Source organism: Lagenorhynchus albirostris, chromosome 5 (genome assembly GCF_949774975.1).
Source record: "Lagenorhynchus albirostris chromosome 5, mLagAlb1.1, whole genome shotgun sequence".
Taxonomy (NCBI): Eukaryota; Metazoa; Chordata; class Mammalia; order Artiodactyla; family Delphinidae; genus Lagenorhynchus; species Lagenorhynchus albirostris.
The window spans coordinates 61,649,621-61,663,071 of NC_083099.1; the positions used below are offsets into that span (position 1 = coordinate 61,649,621).

The 13,451-nt window shown below is 38.8% G+C and overlaps 1 protein-coding gene and 1 pseudogene across 4 annotated transcripts in view; one reads left to right on the top strand and one right to left on the bottom strand.

Annotated features, from left to right (window-relative positions):
• DCUN1D1 (defective in cullin neddylation 1 domain containing 1) overlaps positions 1-13,451 on the bottom strand; it is a 30,939-nt gene that overhangs the window by 11,693 nt on the left and 5,795 nt on the right. For 3 of the 4 annotated variants that reach the window (XM_060150082.1, XM_060150084.1, XM_060150085.1), the window contains 3 exons: positions 6,349-6,565; positions 4,944-5,112; positions 2,612-2,742 (listed from right to left, as the gene is read on the bottom strand). In XM_060150082.1, the coding sequence (XP_060006065.1) occupies positions 2,612-2,742; positions 4,944-5,112; positions 6,349-6,565 (517 nt within the window). Of the gene's footprint in view, positions 1-2,611; positions 2,743-4,943; positions 5,113-6,348; positions 6,566-7,493; positions 7,608-13,451 lie in introns of those variants that run through there. The other variant, XM_060150083.1, reaches the window with a different exon arrangement.
• Positions 10,459-10,803, top strand: LOC132520505 (adropin-like; annotated as a pseudogene).

A 13,451-nucleotide genomic window follows, 5' to 3' on the forward strand; every position in this document is an offset into this window, starting at 1 on the left:
TTTTCTTAAGCTCAATACTTACTACATAATAGAATAAAACATAATTTTAAAATCGAATTCTTCAGCACAATATTTTTCTCAACTTTTCCTGTAATCTAAAATTCCAATTTACCATCATATTGATATATCGAACAGCTATAAAAATGTTAATTTTGCTTTATCTTCACCAAATATAATAAAAACTAAGATTCAATATCAAGACTACATAGTCACCCAAAAACATCATTTATTTTGTGCTCTAGTAAGGGGTAGGGTTATAACTAAGGAATAGGTTCAGCCCCTTTAAATCAACACTTGAGATTCAAAACATTTTCTCTAATGGTATCAAAACATTGTGCTACATTTCTAAACACAAAGAAATAATTCTTTTAGTATATACATGTAAGTTCAAAGACGTTAATTGTTTTTTTGTGTGTTTTTTGCGGTACGCGGGCCTCTCACTGTTGTGGCCTCTCCCGTTGCGGAGCACAGGCTCCAGACACGCAGGCTCAGCGGCCATGGCTCACGGGTCCAGCCGCTCCGTGGCATGTGGTATCCTCCTGGACCGGGGCATGAACCCGTGTCCCCTGCATCAGCAGGCGGACTCTCAACCACTGCGCCACCAGGGAAGCCCCCGTAAATTGGTTTTTATTTGTGGGAAGAAAAGAGGAGACTAGAAAAACTAGCCCAGTTAACTTGTGGCCACAGATACAAGATAGAGAAACTAACACTAGGTATCCCAGCTTATTTTGCCTGCAAAATGAAGAATTTTCCTGTAAGAATAAGATGCAACCTAAATTAATTGGAAAGGAGACTTCATTATTTCGAATATTGCTTAATAGATATTTTGTAAATCTTAATTCAGTCACATTTAGTCACTCTTTAGGCCAATTCTCAAATACAAATGTTGTATATTCATCCCTTCTACTAGCTTTCAGTCACTTCCTCCAGTCTAATTCCTAGTCACATAATCCTTTTCTCAAAGCTTTTTTTCTAATCTAAAATATAAAGAATGATTAGTACAGGGGCTTCCCTGGTGGCGCAGTGGTTGAGAATCTGCCTGCCAATGCAGGGGACATGGGTTCGAGCCCTGGTCTGGGAGGATCACACATGCCGTGGAGCGACTAGGCCCGTGAGCCACAATTACTCAGCCTGCGCGTCGGGAGCCTGTGCTCCACAACAACAGAGGCCGTCAGAGTGAGAGTCCCGCGCACCACGATGAAGAGTGGCCCCCATTTGCCGCAACTGGAGAGAGCCCTCGCACAGAAACGAAGACCCAACACAGCCAAAAATAAATAAATAAACAAAATGACGGAGGAGTTATGTTTTAAAAAAGAATGATTAGTACAAGAGGCCCCTATTAGCCTCTCCAACTACTGTATCTTCAAAATCAAAAACTCACTTCCATCATTGGGTAAGTTATTTAACTTGCTGTGCCTCAGTTTCCTTATCTGCCAAATAAGGATAAAAAATGTCTAGCACTCTATGACTGGCACATGGCAGCTGGTGAATTACTGAATGAAAGAATGAATAACTCATAAAGTTCAGTAGTGTTAGTTACATTCACGGTGAGGCAGTATATGTAAAGTATTAAATGAGGCAGTATATGTAAAGTATTTAGCACACTGCCAGGCACACCAAAACCCCATATTAAATGGCTGTTACTGCCACCATCATCTTCAGTGCATCCCCATTGCCCATAAATTCCAATTTAAGCCTTTCTGTCCTGTTTTTAAAAGAAGGCTTATCTCACCAATTTAAGCTCCAAACAAACATTCCCACTAAAATCAAATCATTTTCTCTCTTCCACAAAGAAGCCAAGCTTATTTCTGAAGTCTTAGACCTTCGTTAATAACTATCCTCTCCCTGGAACATTTTTCATCATCCCTTGCGCAAATATCAAATCCTTTAGTTCTCATCACTTCTTGCCCAGGAAGCATTTCCCAACCATTCCTGCTTTTACTCATTTCTCCTTTTCTCTAAAACCCTCACACTCATATTTATTATTTTGCATTATGTGCTACTGTCTACTTTTTCTGAATAATCTGCAAATTACACTGTAGCTTTTACCTCCACTTCCCTTAGCCATCCCCAAAGCAAATGTGTGGTTGTTTCTACAGTATAAACTGACTGATCTAAACTGTTAACGGTGGCTATTTCTGGATAAGATTATGAATGACAATCATTTTTTTATTCTTTCTTATAGTTTCCAAATAATTCACACCAAAAAATAATACATTTATCTGGCATTCTGTGACTCAGAAATCTTACAATGCTATTTCAACAGATACATAGTGAAAAACTTAGGAGCCTAAGATCCTATAATATCTTCTGAAAAATAAACGATCAAACATACATACCTATGTCAGTGGAATTTTAACAACTATTTTCTGTATTGTAGTTCTTAAAAAAAAAAAAAAAATCAGTGGTTCACATATAGTATCCAGGGTAACACTGTTATTGAATAGGCAGGGTATTTTCTGATTAACTAGAAGTTCACTGTTTCTCAGTATTTTTCAGTAACTGATAATGACTTTATGCTCAAAACACAGAACTTTCTATTACAAACGTGACGCTGTCAATGTATTTGAATATATCTGAAACACCAAATATAATTTTTAAAAATTCTTACCTAATCCTTTTTGTCCTGGATTCTTTGCAAAATTAAAAGTAAACTGGTAAAAATCCTTAAATCGTCCTGGTTCTTTCAATTCTTGTTCCATCTTGGGTATCTGGGCCTTTAGTTTTTCTATGCTGTCACATCTATATTGTAAAATTAAGTTTATAAAAGATAAACTTTTTCACTATATATTAAGAACATTTATTCCTACAACAGTTTATATTTCATAGAACTTCTTAAAAAATCCATTAAATTTTCATCTTTTTACATTACATAAACAAGTATGGGGTTAGATGGAGGAAGAAAAGATCTGGGGTGATTCAATGTTAGAAATAACGACTATTTTTAAAAGAAATGGGCTATTACTTTTAATTATGTAATTCACTGGACTGTCAACACATCCAAATTGTAGAAGTCAGCTGTAGTGAACAGATGAAAATGTATAGTAATCAGCTTTACAATCATCAGTTCAAACTGTAGCAGATATTCCTTACATGGTAACAAATCACATGTGTAGCTTCCAAACAAATTGAAAGCATAGTGTCTTGACTAGGTGAGGAAACAAGCATTCCTCTTGAAAACTTCTTGATATATACAAAGTATCATAATAAACATCATCTCCAACCATCTCCAACTGAAGTTACCTCAAATCAATAATTATTAAACTTTGTATGTGCAAAGCATTCAATTTCCAAGGAGCTGAAAGGGTCCAAGTACCAAGTCCTACTTTCCACATAACAGCCATAAGGTAGAAATCTTCGATCTGTTATAGATTCCACAAACCAAGCATTCCACTTTTTTTCCTTCAAATCATTTTCGCTTTTATGTTCCTTCCATGCTCTTTATAACACCTCCCAGATTAGTTTGTAAATTAAAATTTTGATTTGGAAGTTCATTACATTTTACATGAACTCACTTTTAAATGGAAAAAAATAAAAGAGTTCTAATGAAACCTGTCCTGGCATAGAACATTTCAGCAAGTTCAGGATAAGGCTGGCTTTGGCTGTAGAACATAGTGGCTAGGCCAGTTATTAATTTATTGTCTCTCGGCTTTAAACTCACCCTTCTTTGCCCTACTTTGTGACTATCTGCAGTGGACTACAAATTGTGAAACTTCATTTTTCTTGCCAGCTGGTTCACTATTAGGTTCTACCAAGAGAGGGCGACGAAAGGCTGGAAGAGGACGAAAGAACTTTTCTTATCCCAGTCTGTTTTCTGCAGAGAGCAAGGGTTTCAGCGTGTTGGGAGGTCCCTGCAGTGTTCACCAATGGAGGCAACTTGCATGGCTCTGCAGCAAGTGGCCCCTAGTGAGCTTCTTCTCCACCAGAGAAGCAGGCAAGGCAAGCAGCGTGCTCCTACAGCAGCTACGCACTGTTTTCTGCGGTCGGAATCTCAGCCTTGTGGGGATCCTCTGAAGTGTCTAGGCTCCTTCCTTGTTTCCTTCCCTCCGTTCCAGGGGTGATGGCAGCTTCTTCCAACTGCCACCTTTGTTATGCTTAGAGTTTTCTTTTACCCCATTTACACAATAAAACAATTTTTTAAATTTACCCTGCTCAAATTACTGGTATGGTTTGTGTGTCTTGCCTGGACCCTGACTGATTACAATGTCCCTCAGGCCCAAGAATCAGAATGCCTGAGCCCAAATCCTGGCTTTAATACTACCTATCTAGTTTCTCTGTACCTCCATTTCCTCATCTCTAAAATGCGGATATAAACACCACTTCTCTCACAAAGTTGTTGTGAAGTGGTAGGTGCAGTACTTATTTAGCATAGTTCCTGAAAGAAAATAAACGTTCAGAAAGTGTTTAGCTATTATCATTCAAAAGCACCCACTAAAAACAGAAAGGGCAGCCTGTTACCGATCCACAAATTGAATACTTTTGGAGCTTCATCAAATACAGACAACTAAAGGCCACAGGTAAAACTGCTACCTGTGACTTTTCAATCTATTAATACCAAGACATTTAGCTAATCAGTTGTCCAGGTCTATGCAGAACAAAAAGTGATTAGTAACTTCCAAGATTTTAAATTCTAGGAGTTTGTTTATAAATTCAGAGTTCACAGCCTCACATTAGGAAATAACTTAAAACTTGCTCATTTCACTTACCCATATAAAATATTAAAGCATAGTAATTTTAACATTAGTCAATCTCCCTTAGAAACAAATGATAAAAGCATAATGCAAATAGAGTAGGTTGTACTAACTACACAAATAACTTGACATGGGAAGGAACTAGCATATTAGCCCATTTCTATCTATAGCAATGTTTGGGGGCACGAATGTCAGTTCCACAGTAATTCTCACAGTAACGTACCTAATTTCCTATGGTAATTATACACTCACCCTAATTCTGTCATGCCGTCCATGAACTCCTGTTTGGAGAACTCGCACTGTGTTGCTGCTCTGAACTTCCACGCGATGATCAACACACTAATGCTGGCCGGATCCAGTGCCAGGTCATCACAGAACTGCTGTATACCATCTATTCCAATTTTATTTTCATCTTGAGGATCTTCAAAAACAACAATGCAATATGAAATCAGTGCCATACTTTACTGTGCTACTACTGAAACTGAGAAAGGTATTGCTTTATATTCCATTTTTTTAAATGATCACGATAGACCAAAAATATGAAGCAATACTGCTCTATGAGATATTTTCACCCTGTAATATTTAAAGCCACTTTGCCCCTAAAACAGCATTCTTACAATTAACAGCAAGATATATATCCAGATAGGCACCTGATTTTTAAGTCTCATTTATTCATATGAAAAAAGTTCCATACTTAACACACATTCAGAAAATCAGACATTCCTATATAGGGATAAAGGATTTTTACTGAACATAGCCACATTTTACAGAGGCATTCTAAACAGTATTATACACAGAAATTCTTTTTTTCTTAAAGTTCATTTCACTACAGAAATCACTTCTTAAAGAATATCGAAAAAAACATAAACTCTGCAATTCAATTTTAATCACAATACGAACATCTGTTGTTCAAATTAAAGAAGAAAACCCCCAACTATCAATATTTACTTTTCAGACAGCAAAAATTTAAATACAAGAAGAAAGAGGCACTCATACACTGTTGTCAAATGTGATTTGCTAACATCTCTAGGAATAAAAAATTTGCACAGCCTTTGATTTTGGGGGCATGAGCTATGCATAAAATATAATCCCACTTTTGGAAAAATTTTGAAATTTTTTTTGCATACATATTTCTGCATAAACATAAAAGACACAGAAAGTTGGACACCAGGCTATTAAATATTGGTTCCCTCAGGAGAATAAATAAACAAAAGATGGAGAAACTATTAACATTTTCTTTATTCAATCTATTCTGCATTAACTTTTTAAGTGTATATTACTTTATAATTATTTAAAGGTTATTAAAATTATTAGGCAGGTTTTCTTAAAATCCGCTCAGCTGAGTTTTATAAGAAAATGAGGGAAAAAACCTAGTCCCCCAGCCCCCATTCTCAAATTGGATCACAAAGGAGGAAAGGCGGGGTGGGGGGGGGTGGGGGTGGGGGGGGCGGATAAAGGGGGAGGAAATAAAGACACTAAGAAGAAATTTTAGTGAAAAGAAGAAAATAATTTTTCAGGTTTCTTAAAGTAATTCTAAGATCTAAAGAGCTCTGTATCCACCCAATTAATGGTCTCTGTATCATTTGATTTCTCACAAGAAGCATGTAAATTTGGAAAACCTGGTTCAAAATATTTAAAGTCACAAGCAAACACTCACCTTTGTATCTATTGTATAGTTGTTCTAACTTCTTCCTGTCCAATGATCCTTTTACACTCTCTCGTATATAAAGTTCAGGATTTTGGAAAAAATTGTCTGTTGCAACATCTAACTTCCAGTCATTTTGAGACAGACAACTTACTGCTGTTTTTTCACTAGATTGTGTGAAGATCATAAACTGACGAACTTTATCCTTCTGCGATGATTTCAACTTGTTCTATTGAAACCAGAAAATCAACTGAAACTCTGTGTAACATCACAAAAGACTAAGTATTTCTATACTGCTGACTAAATCATTTTTAGCAGTACTTTTTCCTCATAAAATATTAAAACGTTTAGTTCAAGACTTATTTTCGATCTATTAATCAGAAAGACAAATTTTTTAAAAATCTAAAACACAAAATTGGTATCATTTGGGGAAAGAAACTAGGACAGAGGCAACGGAAGTTCACCCACCCTGCATTTCTCCTAAAATTGGGTCCTGTGAGCACGTACAAAGGCTCTCGAAGGGAAGGAGAGCTACTCTCAAAACATTAGCCAAGCAACAAAGCTCTAAGGGATGCTTAAGGAGTGGTGAGGAAGACCACCACTAACGTCACTAATGGTGACATTTAGCCAGTCAGAACAGTCAAGTGACCCTGAGGAACAACGAGATTAACAGGTATTTGTTGCAGTCCTAAAACCCATTATAAAGAATATGGGGTGCAATTCTCCCCAACCTCACCCCCACCCTACCCCCTTGTTTTCTTGCTATTTTTACCAATGTGAGAAAGCAACAGAATGTGAGAACTCTGCATTTCTCCTCGCATGTCCAGGAACCAAGATAATTATCCATAGAATTTCCTCATATTTTCAGTCAAATCAGAAGCAGTGAAATATGAACAAGCACCCCCCGCATCCTTCCAACAAAGGTAATTTTTAACAGAATTCTCTCTTTTTCACCCTGAAAGAATCATCTCTTTCCCTTAGCCTGAATCTAGTAGACGTTCTCTCTAACCCTCAGGCCTACTGTAATAACCTTCTCTCACTGGCCTTGTGTTGACACATATTCATTTCTCATCTAAGCCCTGAGCAAAATGAAGCAAGGCAATTAGGCCCTCCACTCTCTCCCAGTATCAAGGGCCATGTTCATTTTCTCCTCTCACCCAAGCTGGTCTCCTGTGAAATTTCAGCCTCCCCAGTATTACTCTTCCCTCTCGCAAGTCCTAATACCATCTCTCAGCAAAATACTTGGGTTCTTCCTGAGCTATTATTGCAAATGAAGGGGAAAAAGCATGTGAGGAGGACACACATTAATAGATACAGTGTTCTGTGGTTTAAGCAACACATCTGAAAACCCCAGCATTTTTGATCTGGCCCAAACTGACAGATCACAAACCTCAACCACCTGATTGTACAGATGAGAGAACAGACCCCAAAGGTTAAGGAATTTATTTTAAAAAATCACCCAGGTTATTATTAGTAGAAATGGGACAAGAACAGAAAGCTCTCATGAATCTGGGTCTTAGTAATCTTTCCATAAATCACACTGCTTGCTGTACATATTTATAAACCTTTTTAGGTTTTCAGGAAAAAGGCTACCAAAGATATAAATATTTCTACCTACCACAGAGTAAAAATAAGACTATGCAAAATCAAATATGAAAATCAACCCTATCTTTTATACCCTGGAGTCTAATCTGTCAGCCATACTCTTCTCTCTCTGTAAATATGTTATTGCTTAGGATTACAGATTAAAATCTCAATCTCTGTTCTCCATTAAAATTGAGAAACTATAAATTCACTAACCTCCCGTTATTTCACAAATAACTCTACCACTTCTGGACACCCGATAACTCATATCTTATTATGGGACACATCTCTCAAATGTCTAGGAGTCTTCCCTCTTGAAAAGTCTCTCCTCAAGATGTTATTCAATTGCAACAAACCCACAATGAAATCAAATGCCAAGGAAGATACCTGCCTTATTTTAATATACTGTTTAACTGAAAGGAAACCACTTTGATTTCAACTTTTGTTACTGAGAGCCATTTTTAAAATTAGTATACTTTTCTAAGAGATATAGTATACATAAGAGATACAGTATCTAAGAGATATAGTATACTGACATATGTTTTAATCCTTTGAAGAACAGGGAAGTACCTAAGGGTCACTATAATCATCACTGACCACTGTATAATGCTGTACAAAGTACTGGAGATTAACCTAGAAGTATAACAACTACAGGCCACAACCTGGAAATTACTTTATAATTAAACCTGACATAACTTCTCTGTACAACCTTTTTCCATTCTCCTAAAAGTTAAAGGCAGCAAAACAATCAGGATTATTGGGGGTTTTACCATACAGTATTAAATCCAGCGTTCTCCCCTGAAGCTTGAATCAGTTTTGTTGAAGAGAGGGAGGAAAAACACAGCTTAAGTCACTTGTGCAAGCCTAAAAGAGTTGTTCACTCTACTAAAGACTTCCTGTTGGAAAGCAAAATATTAGAAAATTGGGGGGACCAAGTTAAAAAACAGTCTTATCCATAAAAACTAATAACAGAATTATGTAAGTGAATTCTTTAACTCCATTTCGTATCTTATTTGAAATAAAAGTATATGTAATCAATTATGTCTATGTATATGCAAACAGAAACTATTTTAACTGGTTTAAATTTCCAGTACATGGGGCAATATCAATATTTTTTAAGAAAAAGGGTTGCAGCTACCCATTTCCAACACCACAGAGGCTAATGAGTGATACCTCGCAGAGAACTGATAGTCTGAGTTCCTGCTAGGCCAAGTAGTAATAAGCAATTCCATTTCTGCAAAGTCTGATAAGTACCCTCCCCTTTCTTGTACTTAAAATGTACTCTGACCATTTCTCTGTCATCTCTCTGTGCCTAGAATAAATCTTAACACTTGTTCTCCCACTACGGAGGATGTACTCAATTCTGTAGTCCCAAAGGCTGTCCTAGAGGAAAGTTGGAGTGGGCTACACAGACCTGCCCTTTTCCCAAGCCTATTTAGGAGAGCTACAACACTCCCACCCCCTTTTCCCAGGCCACAAGAGGGCACCAGGCAAGGTGTTCTGATTTTCTGAGTACAGCTCAAAGGTTTAAATTTCTATCAACTTAAGGAAGAGAAAAAGGGTATCTAGCCAGCAAAGAATTATTTTATAGGGGATGAGAGGGTGGATAGAAAACTGAGGTGGAAGAAATAACAGATGGGTTGTCTTTGTTTCTACTACAAACGCAGTGGGTATCTTCCTAAGAGCAAAAACATATGACAACTACAATGATTCAGCACTCAAATGTAGTACATACTATTTAAGACTTATTTAAAAGGAACTAGAGTGGTCATTAAATAAGATTAGGCAATACAATCTTCAGGACTCAAATGTGAAAACTATCTGGAGATTATCAAACTTTCAAGGAAATTCAATATTGGTTAAGTATGTAAAATGTATAAAATACAGAATATACCCTGATTATTTATAATTCTAGCAAAAACGGGGGGAAGGAGAAAGGAAGAAGGGAGGAAAGAGGAGGAAGGAGATAAAGGAATGCTGTCTCTTGTAATAGAAAGCTAATAACTGCATCAAAGATTACCAAAGTTAGAAATACTATTATTACTATAATCTAATCAGTAAAAAGCACCTACTTACTCATCTTTCCAAAATAAAAGAAAATTTGGTTATCAATATACATTGTTTAATACTTAAATCTAGCATGTTTGCAATTGTTTTCCACTCAAGAAATTTAAGAGTTACATTTAAAATAACAGTTTATCTGGGGAAAAAAAAATCAAATACTTTGGATGTAGCCAAGTATCATATAGTCAAGTGTATGACCACTGAACTTACAAAGTCTACTGTGATAGAAGAATAGGGATTCAGAAGAACTATAATAAAAAAATAATGCTGCGCGCCCCGGGGAGCGGCCACGGGGAGGGCCGGGGGAGGGGACGTCACCCCTGCCCACCTCCCACTGCCCCGCCTCCCACCCGCAGGCTCCCGAGCAGCAGTCTCGCCCAGCATACCGCTGCCCGAGAACCTCCCTCCGGGCTCAACTTAGGCTCGGAACTGCAGGTGAACATCTTCACTGCCCGGGAATCATTGAGTGTGTGGACAGGACAGCCTCCTTGGAAGGCCGGCTATACCAGAGTCCCGCCTCAACATGGGCCTTGCCATCGAGGCAGCTTCTCAGTCTGTGCCTGTCTGAGGATGCTGCCCATCATGGCATGGGGGCAGCCATCTCCCAGGGGGCCCTCACTGCCATCATCTGCAACGGCCTCCTAGGCTTCTTGCTGCTGCTGCTCTGGGTCATTCTCTGCTGGGCCTGCCACTCCAACTCTGCCAACATCGACTCCCTCTCCAAATCCAGTCCCAACTCCAGCCCTGGCCCCTGTCCCAAGAAGGCACCCCCAGCTGGCCCAGCTCAGCCGAAAAGGCAGCTACCTGCTGCATCCCTGAAGACCCCAGGCCTAGCCCGGAGTCTGGGACTTAAGTCCACCCCACTTGGAACCTGGAATCGGGATCCCAGGGTCCAGCCAGCCTAGGGTCCAGAACTCAGAGTCCAGCCTGTCTGGAGCTGGACCCAGCAGCCCAGAGTCTGGTCGGCCTGGCTCCAAGAGGGGCTCTGCTGGCCCTCGGTAGACAGGCCTGGGGTCGGGGTTCATGAGTTGGTGCTAGGGCCAGGGCCATCTGGACTCTGCTCCATCCCAGCAGTCGGGGCTGGGTCCACCCGCCCCCTAGGCCAAGCGCCTCTAGGCCCTCGAGGTTGGGGAAGCAATCCATGGCAATAATGGGAGGGTGTCGAGGCTGGGCCCCTCCTCTGGTCCTCCTACTGTTTGCTGGATAATAAATGGAACTACGGCTTAAAAAAAAAAAAAAAAGCTCATAAAGTTATAAAATTCCTCTTTTAAGTATTTCCATCAAGAAAAACAATAAACATGGAAAATTATTTTCTAGTTAAATAAAAATAATTTTAACAGGTAACATTTTTAAAAGCAAAAAATTAAAATTCATTATTTCTATTATTCTGAATAGAATCTCACCCTTAAGTTTCAATCTCTCACCCTTAAGTTTCAAATTCAGTCTAAACTCCAGAAAAAAAGACACCAAGGCCTTTTTTTATATATATATATATATATATAAAATTTGTGTGTGTGTGTGTGGTATGCGGGCCTCTCACTGTTGTGGCCTCTCCCGTTGCGGAGCACAGGCTCCGGATGCACAGGCTCAGCGGCCATGGCTCACGGGCCCAGCCGCTCTGCGGCATGTGGGATCTTCCCGGACTCTCAACCACTGCGCCACCAGGGAAGCCCCAAGGCCTTTATATTTTTAAAGGAATTAATTTCCTAACTCAATTCTAGTTATCTCAGGATTTGATGAATCTAGCTCACAAAAAAAAAATGTTTAAAAAATCAAACACTGTAATGATCACCCATAATTTTCATTAAAAGCTCTGTATGTTGTTCTCATGTGTTTACCATACGACTAACAGTTTAACTTCATCTGAAATTTAGAAGAGCTGGTTTAAGTCCAGAAAATCATACTTTCCACATATGATACATAGTATGCAGCAGATATAGCCAGATGTTACCAATATCCCAAACCACTCATCTATAAAAGGCCTTCTCACAGAGTATAGGTCTGAAGTCAAAAGTACAAGAAGGGCTTCCCTGGTGGCACAGTGGTTGAGAGTCCGCCTGCCGATGCAGGGGACGCGGGTTCGCGCCCCGGTCCAGGAAGATCCCACATGCCGCAGAGCAGCTAGGCCCGTGAGCCATGGCCGCTGAGCCTGCGCGTCCGGAGCCTGTGCTCCGCAACGGGAGAGGCCACAACAGTGAGAGGCCCACGTACCGCAAAAAAAAAAAAAAAAAAAAAGTACAAGAAAAATCAATTCAACTAACCAGACTACCTACTCCTAGAGAAGACTTTCACCTAGGGGTAAAGTTCTACCAGAAAGCCAGGCTAAGAATCTAGGTAGGAGTAGCTAGAAACTCTCTTCCCTTCCACCTGCAGTAGAGAGGTGAAGAGTGCAGACTCTCAAATCAAACTGGCAGGATTTTAATTCCACCTGTGCCCCCTAATTGTTGTGTGACTTCGGGAAACTTACTTAATCTCTGTGTGCTTCAATTTCTTCATTTGTACATAGGGTGTCAAGTTATCTGAACTAATTCAAGTTAAGCTCTTAGAACTGTAACTAGCACATAGTAAGGACTCCTTACAAGTTCACAAAGAATATACTCCAGAGAAAAAAGTAATTTTATGTAAATAAGAAGAAAGAATAACAACCACCATAATCAGAACACTGGTAGCTAACGTTTATTTGAGCTCCTACTGTGTGCCAACTCTGTGCTAGGTATTTAATTATTAACAATTCTGCAAGGTGGTTATCACTGATTCTGTTTTACCAATGAGGAGACCAAGCCTCAGAGCTCATTTTATCTAAACAGACTTATCCAAAAAGTAGCAGAGCCAGAAATGAAACCCTGGTGCCTGGCTTCAAGGCATGCAGTTTTCCATTTCTTCTACATTGTTGTCAAGTAAGAGAGAAAACAAAAAGGGCAAAAATGCAACCACTGAGTAATTATTGTGTGCACTGGGGAGAGAGGGGAATTGTGAACAATATTTCTTTCTATTTTTATGGAAAAGTTAAATAAGTAATCAACTGACCTTTTCCCTTTCAAATGTAAACAATTTGTATTCTGACTAAAAATTGCAAATTAAGCATTCCCTTACTAACTAAAAGACTAATTTAAGGATAGAACTTCCTTTCAGGGTTTTTTGGGAAGGGGGGAGGGGAGAAGAGGTGGATTGGTTATTTTTAAGACAAGTAATTCATCAGGAAGGAAAAATGTGTTTATAGTCCTGTCATAGTCTATTTTTAAAAAGATGGCCAAAATCTATAGCTTTAACTATACAGAGGTGGAAAATTAGGGGCACTGAAAGTCAGGGTTTCCTTTTCCAATGAGAAGGCTTGAAACCCAGAGGGGGAAAAAAAAACATGTACAGGTTATAGCCAGATAATATAAGCAAATGTATACAATTTCAAATATTAAGCAAAACAAAAACAAAAACCCAAACCCTCAGTATTCATGTAAATTATAATCTGC